Source organism: Meles meles, chromosome 6, assembly GCF_922984935.1.
Source record: "Meles meles chromosome 6, mMelMel3.1 paternal haplotype, whole genome shotgun sequence".
Lineage (NCBI taxonomy): Eukaryota > Metazoa > Chordata > Mammalia > Carnivora > Mustelidae > Meles > Meles meles.
The window spans coordinates 21371398-21387406 of record NC_060071.1 but is presented as its reverse complement, the minus strand read 5'-3'; the positions used below and the strand labels follow the sequence as shown (position 1 = coordinate 21387406).

The 16009-nt window shown below is 39.1% G+C and overlaps 1 protein-coding gene across 1 annotated transcript in view; it reads left to right on the top strand.

The window, feature by feature from the left end:
* Nucleotides 1-15724, top strand: part of MCEE (methylmalonyl-CoA epimerase) — a 28970-nt gene extending 13246 nt beyond the window's left edge. Inside the window, exon 3 of the mRNA XM_046007320.1 lies at nt 15335-15724. Coding sequence (XP_045863276.1) covers nt 15335-15487 — 153 coding nt within the window. The 3' untranslated portion in view covers nt 15488-15724. The remainder of the gene's footprint in view (nt 1-15334) is intronic.
* The last annotated feature ends 285 nt before the right edge of the window (nt 15725-16009 follow it).

Sequence of the window (16009 nt, the reverse complement as noted above, 5' to 3'; positions counted from 1 at the left end):
TAAAGATAGGATCTAGAAATTACACATTTCACTCTGCTCATGTCCCATCGGCCCAAGCTTAGTCACATGGTACTCTGGGCTGCAGATGCACCTGTAGGCAGGTGGTTAGGTACCCTGCTAACGCTTACGCTGTTGCTATAATTAAAACGAAGAAAAGGGGAAACCATACTGGAGATCGCCAATCTATGCTACACTTGGTAACTTTTTAAAAAATGGTATTGCCAGAATAGCGTGACACTTCTTCTGAATGAAGATATGCTGTAGGATAGAAACACGGGACAGTTCGTGTCACTGCTGCTGCAGTCTGTGAAATGAAGTCGTCATCCCATGCAGGGGTTCAATTCCCTGACTCACCACAAAGAACAGAATTCCTCGCCTATCCTTGAACAGGACACATTTCTGTTGAAAGAAACTGCTGAGATTTCAGGGTTAAAAAAGAAAAAAGATTTCTTTTTTAATGTAAAGATATATTTAATGATTCTTTTAATCACAGATACAGGATTAGGCAAACACCAAGAAGTGGGTGGCATATTAAACTGGGTGATTTGAGGAGAGTTTAGAAAGGGAATTACTTACAAGATGTGGGCCAAGTTTAGGTAGTCAACAGTACCTGGCACAGTATCCTTAAGGCTAGCTCTGGGATGGGATGGGGACTATTAGAACCTCTAAGTCTGAAGGGGCAAGTGAAAGACCATTACCAAGACCTACGAGGGAAGTGTCTTGAGCAGGTCTCTAAACAAGAGTGGTAGCCTACCTCGGAGGGAGCAGGCCAGGGAAACTGGGCAGGGCGGGGTGGGGGAATAAATATCCCCACTTCACTTGTCCCTCACCTCCTGTCTTTGTGTAAGCTGAACTCACTTGGAACCCAGAGGAAAAGCAAGTTTATGAATGCAGGTAAACTTCCTGCCAACAGAGCATGATGGAGTGGAGGGGAACACAATGAAGAGGGAAACCAGAGAGGGAATGGAAGATATCTGGCATACTTTCCTTCCCGTTGACTCTTCAGGGTAAATTATTAGAGCACAGCAGAACTTGGTCTATTCTGGCTAATATAACTTGGGTCTGAAATTGCCTTTTACTAAAGGTATGAAATATGATAGAATTGGTCAGAAAATACTTCCTTGGTCATTACAGTTACTGTTGCCATCAATATGCATTATCCTACACTGTCATTGTTGTGGCAAACAACAGCTACTTAATTTTTTTTTTTTTTACTTGGGTCAAGACTTCAATGGACATAAGTAATAATTTTCACAGAGCAGAGAGGAGATAACTATTTGATTTTGCTTAGGATTTTGTGGGCTGGGAGTTTGGGGGAGGGCTCTGCCAGCCAGTTCTAACTTGGAATCCCTCATGTGCGTATGGTCAAATGCTGGCTGGGGATACAGTCATGGGAAGGCTCTCTTGGACTGGGCATCCCACAGGCCTCACCTGAGATGGCAGCTGATTTCCAGCCAGCAGCTGGATGCTTGGGCAGGCCTTCTAGTAGCAGCCCCCGTATGTAACCTGTTCAGCTTCAGTTGCTGATGATAGTTCTAAGGATAGTTGGACTTCTTAGTGGTCAGCTGGCTTCCCCCAGAGTGTCCCAAGAGAGCCAGGCAGGACCACATGGCTGTTTTTGTCCTAGCGTCTGAAGTCCCACCGCAGTCTCTTTGTCATACACAAGCTTTTCAGGCCGACCAGCTGCAAGGGAAGAGGACATAGACCCTGCCTCTTAATGGGATGAGCAGCGAAGAATCTGTAGACAAGTTTTACAAGTGTTTAGCCATCAATGTGCTAATGTGTTCCCACAGGAAAATGTGGGAAACTTTTAAATGCTATAGAATGATTTTATTTCTAAAGAGCCAGAAGTGGGAACCAGCAGCATACTCATATGCATGAGGAAGTAACCTATCTAGCTTTTGTATAAATAAGGAAATTCTAGATCGGTGCTTGATAAGGTAGAAGATGATAAATATTACATACACAGCGATATGTAAAAAGCAGTGACTTTGGCTTTCCCTGTTTGCGGGATAGGCAACGTTCAGAAATGTGCCTTTTTTAAAATTATTTTTTTAATTGTGTTAGTCACCGTACAGTACATCATTAGTTTTTGATGTAGTGTTTCATGATCATTGTTTGCATATAACACCCAGTAGCTCCATGCAGTCCGTGCCCTCCTTAATACCCATCTTTTGCATCAACATGGATAGGACTGGAGGAGATTATGCTAAGTGAATAAGTCAAGCAGAGAAAGTGAATTATCATATGGTTTCACTTATTTGTGGAGCATAAGGAAGAGTATGCAGGACATTAGGAGAAGGGAAAAATGAAGGGGGAGAAATCCGAAATGTGTCTTCTGATGATGCTCACGATCTTCTATAGATTTATGGCTCCTAGCCATTGATTTCTTAATGCCCTTCCTTCTTTTAAAATGTTAAATCCACCCCATCAGAGAAGTGACTTTCTTCCCTGTAGTTATCACCAGGATACTTTATATAGTTTTCCCTGGGACCTCATATAAAACCTCTGGTTTAGCAGTGTGTCTGCTATGGGCATGCATCATAGCTTTCAGTTGGCTTAAGAGAGATTTTAGACAAAATGAACTTGTTTCTTATATGTGAATTAGTTTCCCACCCACTTATCAACAGTTTTCTGTCAAAGTTGGCTTTTGGTTTCATTTTTTCTTTCCCAATCTCTTATACTTGTGTGGTTTGCCTTTTACTAGACTAGAGAAGGCTTAAAAGTCACCTTCCCTTGCTTGCGTATGGACCAAGTAGCCTGCTGTTTTCTTGCACGGCTTTTACTGATGCTGCCACTGTGTACTTGGTGCCTTCTCCAGGCCTCTCCCTGAGGACATGGTCCTGATACTGAGTAGAACTGAGCTGTGCTTTCACTCACTTGCCCAGAGAGTAAGGTATGTCACAGTGAAAACCTTTCTTATTCAACAAATTTGTATTGAGGTTGTACAAAATGTTTAATGCTCCCATGCTGGCTAGTAAAGACCCCAAGTAACGTCCCCCTTCCAGAAGGACCCTTCCCTGGGACCCCTGCACTCCTCCTGCATGTACACGTGCACATACACACACTTCGTCAACTAAAGGGTTAGCACTCTCTGCAGCGGTCTTCCAGAACTCTGATCCCTAACAAGTTCCCCTCTCTTCTGTTTGGCTGGTGTCTTTGCGTTATATCGCTGATTGTTAAGTATTTTCCGTTTCACTCTGATCCTCACTGCCTTCGGTCCTAGGGATATGTAGCTGAACAAAACACAGAGTCCCTTGCTTCCTGGAGTTGGGCTTGCTTCATTTATTCACACGTGCCCTGCATTTTCCACATTGACCAAAATACAGTTTATAAGGTATAAAATAATGAACATAAATAATAGTGCAAGTTAAAACCAAAAAGATGTGTGAGGCAAAATAAAACTAGAGGTAAAATTAGTATATCTATTTGTTTTACCCAGTATTGCTCCATGGTTTCCAAAACAAGAGGGAAAATAAAGAATAGTCAAAATAATTACGGCTCGTTCCCCCTTCTTTCCCTTCCCTTCCTGAACCAGTCAGTGTTGAAGACTTTGGGTAGAGCACAGCAAAATGGTTGTCAGTGTTTGGGGGGGAGGGGGCTGGAGTGGGGTAAGAAGAGCATCAGCAAGTGGGCACTGGCTGCCATGAGAAAGCCAAGGACTGAGTAAGATGCCCAGGCACAAGAAGAGCCAGCTCAGGGTGTCAGTATCTGAGCAGGATGGGGGCAGGGAGGTGTACCTGCAGGGGGACAGCCCAGCTTCAGGTGTCTGCATAAGAAGGGCATCAGCATGGAAGGCTAGCCCAGTGCAGGCTTGTTGAGGGTGGCATCCATATGGGTGGGAGGGGGGCAGCATGGAATGTAAGAGCCTAAGTAGTGTGAGGGAGGTATTAGCACCATGTGTTGGGGCGGGGCGGGGGGGGTACCCTGCATGGAGAGTCAGGGCCTGAGTCCTGTGAGGAGTGTATCAGTGCAGAGGGAGATGGGACACCGTGTGGGGAGTTGAAGCCAGGTGGGGTGGTGAATGTTCTCACATGAGGCGGCCTGATGTGGGGAGCCAGGGCCTGCGCAGGGTGAGGCAGACATCCACATGCACTGGAAGCAGGTGTAGGGCATCAGAGTCCAAACACCAGTGTACACCTTGGGACAATTCTGTGCATGAGATTGGACCCAAGCAAGGTGAGAGGACTGTCATGCAGGGAGTGCCCAAACCCAAGTGGGTTAGACCGCCACACGGGGCCTGGTGATGTGGGGTAGTGATTGGGAGCACAGATGGCTGGGAGGGGCAGCCAGGGGAGAGGGAGGGGACATACACGTGGTGATGAGTGCATTGCTGAGGGAAGGACAGCAGCAGAGATAAGGGCTGATTTCTTAGAGGGTTTAATAAAATAAGTATAGTGAAGATAATGAGAGTCAGGTTTGCCAGTCTGAGAAATGGCATTACAAGTACAGAAAGGATATTAGATTTCATCTAGAGGTAATCCTGCTGGCACCAGGCTGATGGGGAGAAGCACATGATAAAAATATTATTTAAAAAATAGGATTGGGGTACCTGGGCAGCTCAGTTGGTTAAGTGTCTGCCTTTGGCTTAGGTCATGATTCCAGGATCCTGGGATCAAGCCCTGTATCCAGCTCCCTGCTCCGTGGGGAGTCTGTCCCTCTCCCTCAACCCCACTCCTGTTTGTGCTCTCTGTCTCTCTCAAATAAATAAGATCTTCTAAAAAAATAAAATAAGATTTTTTTAAAAAGTGTGAAGAGATGCAGCAGTTTTATTTTCTGAGTAGTCCCATACTAGAGGACTCATTTTTTTGTTTATGGTTTTATATATTTTCTAGATCTATTTCCAATGAGCAAATACTCCCCATGAAAGGAAAACTCTAAGGCTCGTAAGACAACTTATTTTTTGCATACTGGGGAATGTCTATCCTTCAACCAAAAAGGCAGAAAAGTCTGCTTTTTAAAAAGGTCCATTCTCTTTTTGGCTTTATAATAAACCCTAGGGGATAGTTAAGCTCCATGAGTGATCTCTGTCACTAGTTCCCAGATGTGAGAGTTTCACAGAAAGATAACGTTTTCAGAAAACAGAACAAAACAAAAAAAGTGGACATCAAATGAGGTTTTCAACTTTCTGTGTTATTAAGGGAAAAAAATCTCAACTTCCAACTACTGCTAACATCATTTTGTAAAAGAAAGTGCAAATTTATTACAAGTAAGAAGGAAAAGGAGAGATCCTCTTAGAATAAAAGAATCCTGTCAATTAAACAAATGTGGAAGTTGAGGTGAACTATGCCCTTCTGACATAATTCTGAAGAATACACAGGACCCTTTGGGCCCCATGCAAAGTAACATTGTTAGGGTTCTGTAATTTACTGTTTTTAGATTGGCCTGGGGAGACAATTGAAAGAAATATTTTATCCATTTTAGCTTTCATGGATTTATGTTAATTTGGGGATTAAATTTCATTCATTATTGATATCATTTAGGATCATTGTAATTTTATATAAAATTAAAAGCCTATATTTTGGAAGTAGTCAAAATATGCACCATTGAAAGTGCATTATTCTGTAAATTACGCAATGTAGAACTATTGAATCAATGTAGTTGTATACCTGAAATTAATATGCTGTATGTTAATTATATCTCAATAAAAAATTTTTTTAAGTAGCACACTACTTCATAAAATTTGGTCACAGAGAATTATATACCTTAAAAGATGTTACTTAGTCCAACTCCTTGCCTTCAAACAAGTATTGACATTTTTCAGATGAGGCAGTTCAGGATCAAAGAGAGCACAAGATTTACCAAGATTCTGAATTCTGATTGTGACAGTCCAAACATCTTTTATTTGGAGTACTGGCACTCTTAATTTAAAAATGACAGGAGAGGGGCACCTGGGTGGCTCAGTGGGTTAGAGCCTCTGCCTTCGGCTCAGGTCATGATCTCGGGGTCCTGGGATCAGGCCCCGCATCAGGCTCTCTGCTCAGCAGGGACCCTGCTTCCTCCTCTCTCTGCCTGCCTCTCTGCCTACTTTTGATCTCTGTCTGTCAAATAAATATATGAAATCTTAAAAAATAAAATAAAAATGACAGGAGAAATCAAAATAAATTTTCAGAAAATAAATTTTCACAACCGCTACTACTCCCCCCCCCCCCAAAAAAAAAGCTGATAAGAAGAAAAGATAAATAGCCTAGGTTTTCACTTAATGGCATTCAAGGTCATATAGAGCTATAAGATGCATAACTGTAATTGTACAAAGGAGTGTAAAAGCAAAAATTTGTAGATGGGTTATTATTAACTGTGTTATTTTTTATCCTTAGGGGGAAAGACTTAATTTCCCAAGTCAGATTGCTTTGCAGTTCTCATAACCTTAAAGCACATAATGTACCTACTTTCAATTCAGAAAATTAAGACAGTTTTATTTCATTATTTTTATTATTCCCAAGCAAAATATTAGGAGTGTTTCTGAAGAATTGTAGATTTTATAGCAACACTCTAACAGAAGGATGAATATGACACGAGATCTTTAAAATCAAAATCAGTAATAGAAATAGTAACAGAAATAGAAATAGATGCTCGTGCAACGTTAGTGTAGGCATCAGAGACACAGGAGTCAACCCACAGTGCCCTGGTAAGTGTCTCTGTTAGTGTAGGCATTTTTTCAAAATATAAATCTAATTTATTAAATCTCAGAAGTATTTCTTGAATTAAGGGATATTGAAGAGACAGTATACTAAAAGTGGAGATGCAACATTGTATTTGTAGATACTTACACTTGGGTAGAATGTTCTATAATGAGAATATCCATGATCATATTTATATTTAGCATGGAAGTTACCAAAAGGACACTTGGAAAAAAATTCATGATTCTGTTATGAATTTTTTCAAATGTAATGAAAGTAGAAAAAAAATAAAGTAGAAGAAGTAGTATAAAAATACAATGTAATGAACTCCCATATTCCCATCACGCAGATTCAACAATTTTCAAGATCTTGGCACGTTTGCTTTATTTTTTTTTCTTAAACTATTTAAAAATCATTCACAACATGTAATTTTACCTTTATGTAGTTTGTGTCTCTAAGGAATTAACCATGATGATATTATCATATTGATCAAATTTAAAAACAAATCTTTTGTCACCATGATAAGCACAGTCCATGAGGCAGATATGTTAGATTGATTCACAAATGTCTCTAGATAGACTTGTTCTAATCAGGACTCAAACAAGGTCCACTTATTACAAATGGTTGTTAATCTCTTTAGGCCCTTTAAAAAAAAAATTATTAACCTCTTACTAGTATAGTCTATTTGTCAAGATTAATGAACCAAATCAATACATTATTATTACCTAAAATCTGTATTTAGATTTTCTTAGTTTTTACCCCATGTCCTTTTTCTGTTCTAGGATCCCATCTAGAATAACCACATTACATTTAGTTATCATGTCTCCTTAAGCTCCTCTTGCCTGTGACACTTTTTCAGAGTTTCCTTGTTTTTGATGACCTTGATATTTTTGAGGATTACCGGTCAGTTAGTTATTTTGTAGAAAGTCCCTCAACTGAGACTTCTCTCAGGATTATTGATTTTGGGGAGGAAGACCACAGAAGTACACATCACATCAAGGATGTCATCAACATGACTTATTACTATTGATATTGACCTTTATTCCATACCTGGGAGAATGTCATCATGTTTCTCCACTGTAGAGTTACACTCTTCTCCCCTTTCTCCGTAATACAATCTTGGGAAGGAAGTCAGTGAGTGAGGCCAACGCTGAAGGGATGGAGAGTTATGCTCCATCTCTTTTATAATTCCATTAATTATTTGGAATTTTCCTGAATGGAAGATTATTCCATTCTTCCCCATTTATTTAATTATTCATTATTCAATAATTTGCTTATTTATCAGGGCATTTATTTATGTCGGTGAGGATTTATAGGTATTTATACTTTGGGCTATAATCCAATACTACTTTATTTTGTTGCTCAGATTGTTCCAGCTTTGTCAAAAGGGCACTTTGGGTTGATTCCTGTGTCTCTGATGTACCTCATCTTTTTGTTTGTTTTCCTCCCACACTTCCTTAGTGTCTGGCACTGCAAGGTGCTCCAGATTTACCATTTATATTCCCTGCCCTAGCCTAAAACCAGACATTTCTCCAAGGAGCACTGGTTCATTTTACTAGAGAAAAGTATTAGAAACCAAGATCTGGGCTCTGTTGTTGCTACTGGAATGTCACTGTTTCTTGGCCTCTTGAGCTAACAGAGCAAGGACATATATGTATATATACTGGATGGATGGATGGATGGAGATTTCTTTAGATAACCAGACAGAACTTTTACAATGTATATATATCATATTCATGAACTCATGAGTTCATACTGGTGTCTCTAACTGTAACCCATTACCATGGGAACCACTGGATCTTTATTTACTTATTCATAACTGCCCATTCCAACTGAGTAACTTGCCTCCCACTATCTGCCATCCGTTTATTTAATTGTGCAATTTCAGTATGGATATATAGCAGTTGTATTTGTTTCCTAGGGACACCATAATAAATGACCACAAACCTGGTAGCTTAAAACAGCAGAAATTTATCTTGTAGTTCTAGAGCCCAGAGTCCAAAATCAAGAGAAAGAAATATGGAGGAGGGGGGGAAAAAACCAGAATAGACCATAAGAGAGATGTAGAACATGGTCAAAGGTTTTATCCATATATGTGGAATCCCAGAAAAAGAGAAGAGAGAAAATAGAGCAGAAGCAATAATTAAAGAAATTGTCTAAGGACATTACCAATCTGAGATAAGACATCCACCTGCAGATTCGGGAAGCTCAGCAATCCCACGTAGGGCAAATTCAAATAAAACCGTACATGAGCACACCACTGTCCCGCTGAAAACCAAAGATGAAGAGAAAATCTTAAAAGCAATCAGAAAAAAAAAAAAAAGACAACAGAAATTGTGAAATAATATGTAATGACATTTTTTTAACTAACAAAAAAACACTGCCAATGTAGAATTCTAAGTTAGCTGAGATAATATAAGAGCGGCCAGGTTTATCCCCTTGCCTCAAACAAACAAAAAATCTAAACAAAATATATGAAACGATTTCTGGCATTGAACGTCAGGCAGCACAACACATTCCTGAAAGAAGGGAAACAAAATGAGCCGTGCAATTTCCCAGCTTACTGGCTGGAAAAAGTTGCCAGGCTGCAGTGCAGGAAGGGGGAATCCAAGTGAAGGTTAGCAGTCTCCCTGAGTTGAGATAGAAGTGGGGAGTCTGGAGAAGCCAGGGTGATTGAGTTTGCAGTATAAAGTATGGGAAAGAGAGATTGCCTAAAGAGTGTTTTCCAGAGATCTACAGTACCTCTCAGGTCTTCATCTGAATATTGAGCCATGCATTCACATGAGGAACCTACCTGAGGTTGGGACTAGAACTCTGGAAGTATTAGAGGGGACAATCCGTATACCAGCTGGAGTAGTTTGTGTTCTTACCCACCATAGTGGAAGTCCTTGTGATTTATGGGACATTGGGTAGAGTATTGAAAAAGACTTTGCCTTACCCATGAAGAAAATCAGTCCTAGACTAAAGGCTGCTCTGATCCTTCAGTAAGTGGGTAATAAACTGTTACATCCAAACACTGAGTTTATTTTCAACGCTGAAAAGAAATAAGCTATCAAGCCATGAAAAGACATGGAGGAATCTTAAATACATATTATAGTGAAAGAAACCAATCTGAAAAGGCTATCTACTGTGTGATTTAACTATGTAACATTCTGGAAAAGGCAAAACTATGGAGACAGTAAAAACATCAGTGGTTACCAAGGGTTGGTGGTGGGAGAAGGATGACTAAGCAGAGCACAGAGGATTTTTAGGGTAGTGAAAATACCTTGTATGATACCATAATGATGGGTACATGCCATACATTTGTCCAAACCCATAGAATGTGTAACACAAAAATGACCCTAAGGTGAACTTCACGTTGGGTAATAATGCTGTCAGTACAAGTTAATCAGTTGTAACAAATATCACACTTTGATGGAGTATGTTGATAATGACAGGAGCTATGCACCTGTGGGGGCAGGGGTTATATGTATGAAATCTTTGTACCTTCGGTCAGTTTTGCTGTGAACCTCAAACTGCTCTTACAAAAAGTTTAAAACAAAACAGTCATTCTAGAATTTTGCAATTGATAAAAATATCCAAAAATGACAGTGAAATGGAAACATCTTACATTGAACAAAAATGAGAGGATTCCTGTCGGATAGACCTACACTATAAGAAAAACCAAAGAAATATTCAGGATATAGCATTCATCCCTTTAGGATAGAAGGAAATAATACCAAATGAAAATTCAGATCTTTACAAGGAATGAAGAACACCAGAAATAGTAAATTTATAGGTTAAAATAAAATAACTTTTTCTTACCTTAAATTAGGTAAGAAACAATTGACTCAAAAATTTTAAAATGTAGGGTTTATAACAAGAAAAACTTATGATAATAGTATAAAGGTGGGGAATTGGGCAAAGGGAAGTATACTGTTGTAAGCTTCTTATATATGAAGTGGTAGACTAATCAGATAAAAATGTACATTGTAAACTCTAGAACACTCGTTAAGAAAATTAAAGAAGGGATAGCTAAAATACAATTAAGATAAAACTGAATAGTACAAAAATACATGTTTTCTTCCCCAAGTTTTTATTTAAAGTACAGTTAGTTAACATACAATGTAATATTAGTTTCAGGTGTAGAATTCAGTGATTCAACACTTACAGTACCCAGTGCTCATCCCAACAAGTTGCACTCCTTAATTCCTATCACATATTTCACCCCTCCTCCCTCCCATCTCCCCTCTTATAACCATCAGTTCTCTATAGTTTAGAAACTGTTTCTTGGTTTTACTCACTCTATTTTTCTTTTTTTTCCCAAAAATACATGTTTAACCAACAGAAGTCAAGAAAGGAAGAATGAAGTATTAATAAGACAAAAAATAAGATGATAGACAAATTTAACTATATGAATGTTAATTAAATATAAATGGATTAAACAATTAAAATCCAAAGATTATGTACCTGGATTTTTAAAAAAGATTTTATTTGACAGGGAGAGAGATCACAAGTAGGCAGAGCAGTAGGCAGAGAGAGAGGGGGAAGCAGGCTCCCTGCTGAGCAGAGAGCCCAGTGCTGGGCTCTATTCCAGGACCCTGAGATCATGACTTGGGCTGAAGGCAGAGACTTAACCCACTGAGCCATCCAGATGCCCCATATCTGGATTTTTTTGTTAAACACACAGATCTAAAAATTGAATTAAGAAAGCAATTCCATTTTTAATAGCATCAAAAACAGTTAAATACTTAGGAAAAATTGAACAAGAGAACTGCAAAATGTATACTCTAAAAACTACAAATCATTATTGAAAGATTAAAAAGGCCTCAATAAATGGAGAGATATTCTATGTCGTGCATCATATGACTGACTATTGTTAAAAATGGCAATATTCCCTAACTTGATCTGTAACTTAATCCAATCCCTATCAGAGTCTGTCTAGCTGGCATCTTTGCAGAAATGGACAAATAATCCTAAAATTCATATGGAAATGCAAGGGATCCCAAATAGCCAAAGATCTTGAAAGAGAATAGCAAAGTTGGAGGATTCACACTTCCTGATTTCAAAACTTTATACAATGCTACAGTAATCAAAATGGCATGGTACTAGCGTAAGGATAGATACAGAAATCAACAGAATAGAGCTAAGAGTCAGACATAAATCTTCATATATACAGTAAGTTTTCAACAAAGGTAATAAGACCATCCAATGGGGAAGGACTATTCTTTTCAACAGATGGCTTTGGGACAACTGGATACATAAAAAAGAATGTATTAGGGGAGCACCTGGGTGGCTCAGTCATTAAGCATCTGCTTTCAGCTCGGGTCATGATCCCAGGGTCCTGGGATCGAACCCCACATCGGGCTCTCTGCTCAGCAGGGAGCCTGCTTCTCCCTCTCCACTCCCCCTGCTTGTGTTCCCTCTCTGGCTGTCTCTCTCTGTCAAATAAATAAATAAAATCTTAAAAAAAAAAAAAAAGAATGTATTGGGACACTTGCCTCACACCATAGGTTTTATAAGATTTAAAGATCCTTTTAACTGTGGGACACAATACAGTGACACGTGGATAGATGCAAAGCAAAACTCTTTGTTCCTTAGATCTCCAAATGAGAGAAAGCTGCTGTGTAGGCCATAAGAGATCTTCCTGGGGACAAAGTAACAGCAAACTGGAGCTGTAGGGGGCAGCTTAATGGAGCAAATGGGGTAGGGTTAGTTAGTTTTCATAGGATCCCTTTAGATTGGCTAATTTGAATAATTCTGAGGGCTCTGGGACATATCGACTGTACCTGATTGTCTGGTATCTATCTCTGGGGAAATTAGAGTGGCACATAATGGCTCCAGAATGTGAGGCTGATACGGGAAATGGTTGAGATGTGGACTTTATTAGTTGCTGGAGAACTGACCAGCCTCTAGCCAGGCCCTCAGAACTGGGTCAAGACAGCATTTCACAAAACCCCCAAAGTTGTATTCCACCAAATATAAAAATTAGAATGGGTCAAAGACCTAAATGTAAGAGCTAAAACTATAAAACTCTTGGGGGAAAAACAGGCATAAGTTTTCATGACTTGAATTGGTCAATGGTTTCTTAGATTTAACACCAAAAGCACATGTAATAACACTGGGCTTCATCAAAATTAAAAGGTTTTGCATAAAGACAACACACAGAATAGGGGAGAATATTTGCAAATCACATATCTGATAAGGCACTTAAATCCAGAGTAGTCAAAGAACTGTTACAGTTTGTTTTTATCCTTAATCTTTTGTCTGCTTGATGTATGAGATACTGAGAGCTATGCATGTTTGGTTTGCTTTTTATTTTTCTGTTAGGTACATACAGAGTCAAGATTGTTTTTTCATCTTGATGGATTGTTCATTTTATTTTTAAGTTGTATCTGTTCTTATTTATTTGGCATATTTCACTTTAAATTTTGAACACATGGTTAAACTGTCTCCAGATCTGCTGATACGTGACCCATAGCTCCTACCTTAAATTGCATGGTTTCTGGCCTGGCCAGCCCCTGCCCTAAGACTTGGGTATGGCCAGCTCTACTTTAGGAATCAATCTGGTCAGCCTCTACCCTAAACAAAGACACTCCTCTCAGGTTACATGGGTTATCTCCCAGGCATTGAAGCAAGACCTCTCTTAAGACAAAGCCAAATTCGTTACTAGTGCACATATATGTAAATTTTTATAAGTTTATTTCAGGATTTGGAGGAACATGTGCAGAACTGAGGATAGTAGTTCCCTGTGGAGAAAAGTGAGAGTGGTGCTAGTAAAAGGGTGCTCAGCTTTATCTGTATGTTTAAATTCTCATGTACTGCATAATTTTTTAATTACTTTAAAATGAAAAGACTAATTCAGACTAACTTTGGAAAAATGGAAAGAGAAGTTATATTCAATTAAATGAAATTCATTATATCCAGATATGGAAAGATAAGCCCATCAGGAAGAATTCCACTGTTCTGAAAAAGATGAGAGTAGACCAATTATTTCAAGATACATGAAGTAACCATGATTATGGTCTGGGCCTGACTTTGATATCGCTATCAAGTTTAAAATGAAACATTGGGGGCGCCTGGGTGGCTCAGTGGGTTAAAGCCTCTGCCTTCAGCTTGGATCATGATCGCAGGGTCCTGGGATCGAGCCCCGCATCGGGCTCTCTGCTCAGCAGGGAGCCTGCTTCCCTCCTCTCTCTCTCTCTGCCTGCCTCTTTGCCTACTTGTGATCTCTGTCAAATAAATTAATTAATTAAAAAAATAAAATGAAACATCAGGAATGTACAAATAATAGAATGTGTACTATTTGAAGAAATCATTTACTTATAGTAATCTAGTATTCTCCTTGTCAGTTGTTTGTCAAGTTTTAGAATTTAATATATAATCCTTGGCTCATGGAAAACCAGGTTCTATAAATATTAACATTTGTTAAATCTATATGTTGGGTACATGGGTGTTATGTTCTCTGTGCTTTTTTTATGTTTAGAATGCCATTAGATTATTAAATTCCAGAGTGATTTATAACTCCCTAGGATTAGAGAATTTCATATACCTTCCCATCCATTTACTGGGTTCTCAGTCTAAGAAGGATGACTTCCCAAGATAGAGGAGCATCATTCTTTCATCAAGTAAATATAGAAACATATTTGCTCCTTTCCAAGACTGCCAATGATATGAAGAAAATAGAAATGATTTAGAAGAGTTATAAAATTATAAATGTTTGGATTTTTTAGAATGGGAAAAATTTTTGGTGGCAATTTCTTAGTAATTTACATGAAAATATGAAATTTTAATCTCAAAGGTGGTTTGGCAGGTGGGAGGTTTGGGGATCCAGAGAAGCACACCTATCTTTTGAGTACCTACTATAACCTGTGTCATATACTGCTGAGATCTTCTTTTTTTTCTTTCTAAAGATTTTACTTATTTATTTGACAGAGATCACAAGTAGGCAGAGAGGCAGGCAGAGAGAGAAGGGGGGCAAGCAGGATCCCTGCTGAGCAGAGAGCCCGATGCGGGGCTCGATCCCAGGACCCTGAGATCATGACCTGAGCTGAAGGCAGAGGCTTAACCCACTGAGTCACCCAGGTGCCTCCTGCTAAGATTTTTTTTTTTTTTTAAAGATTTTATTTATTTATTTGTCAGAGAGAGTGAGCACAGGCAGACAGAGTGGCAGGCAGAGGCAGAGGGAGAAGCAGGCCCCCCTGCCGAGCAAGGAGCCCAATGTGGAACCGATCCCAGGACGCTGGGATCATCACCTGAGGCGAAGGCAGCCGCTTAACCAACTGAGCCACCCAGGCGTCCTTCCTGCTAAGATCTTCTTATCTGGTTTCTCGTTTTAATCTATTGCCCATTTATATAGGCTCATCTCTCTATTATAAATTATTATAAATTAGGAACTCAGAGCTCTTAAGAAAAAAGAATATGTGCAGTATCACCAATGGTACCGCTAAGAGAAAATATCAAGTGTGACATACATTTTTTAGGTTATAAGGAGTAATGTTTACTAATGGTGAAAATTCTTGAGCACTGTGCTTGCTCACCTATGAGAATTTGCCAACTTCTTTTCCCTCTCTGGAAGCAGTATGCTTATTTTTGTGATGGTTTAAGAATGATTCTGCCCGAAGGCAGAGAAGATAGACCTCATGAGCTTGTCAAGTTTCTTCTAAGTCTTAAGATCCTGTAATTCGTTATTTTTGTGATCTCAAACCTGTTTTTATTTATTTCCTTATCTCCAGGTGGATGATATAAATGCAGCTGTGATGGATTTGAAAGAGAAGAAGATTCGTAGTCTAAGTGAAGAGGCCAAAATAGGAGCACATGGAAAGCCAGTGATTTTTCTCCATCCTAAAGACTGTGGTGGTGTTCTTGTAGAATTGGAGCAAGCTTGATTTATATTTGCAAGAAACTTTAAAAATCCCCACCAAAATATACTGAAAATCCCCAACGAATTATACTCCAGCATTGAATCCTTCACTCCTTCCATCAGTTAAAAGTTCACAATTAAAGGGGCACCTGACTGACTCAGTCAGCAAGGTGTGTGACTCTTTATCTCAGGATGGTGAGTTCAAGCCCATGTTGGGTGTGGAGATTACTTAAAAATAAAATATTTTTAAAAAGTTCAAAATCAAAAATTAAATTACAGGGGTGCCTGGGTGGCTCAGTCGGTTAAGCGTCTGCCTTTGGCCCAGGTCATGATCCCGGGATTCCTGGGATCAGGCCTGAGGTGAGGCTCCCTGCTCAGCGGGGAGTTTGTTTCTCTCTCTCTCTCTGCCCCTCCACCCACTTGTGCTCTCTCTTTCAAATAAATGGATAAAATCTTAGAAAAAAATACAACCTAAATTGCAGAAAGAGATTTTTAAAATTGTGTATATGTATAATATTTATCAATATATATAATTGACATTTGTTAA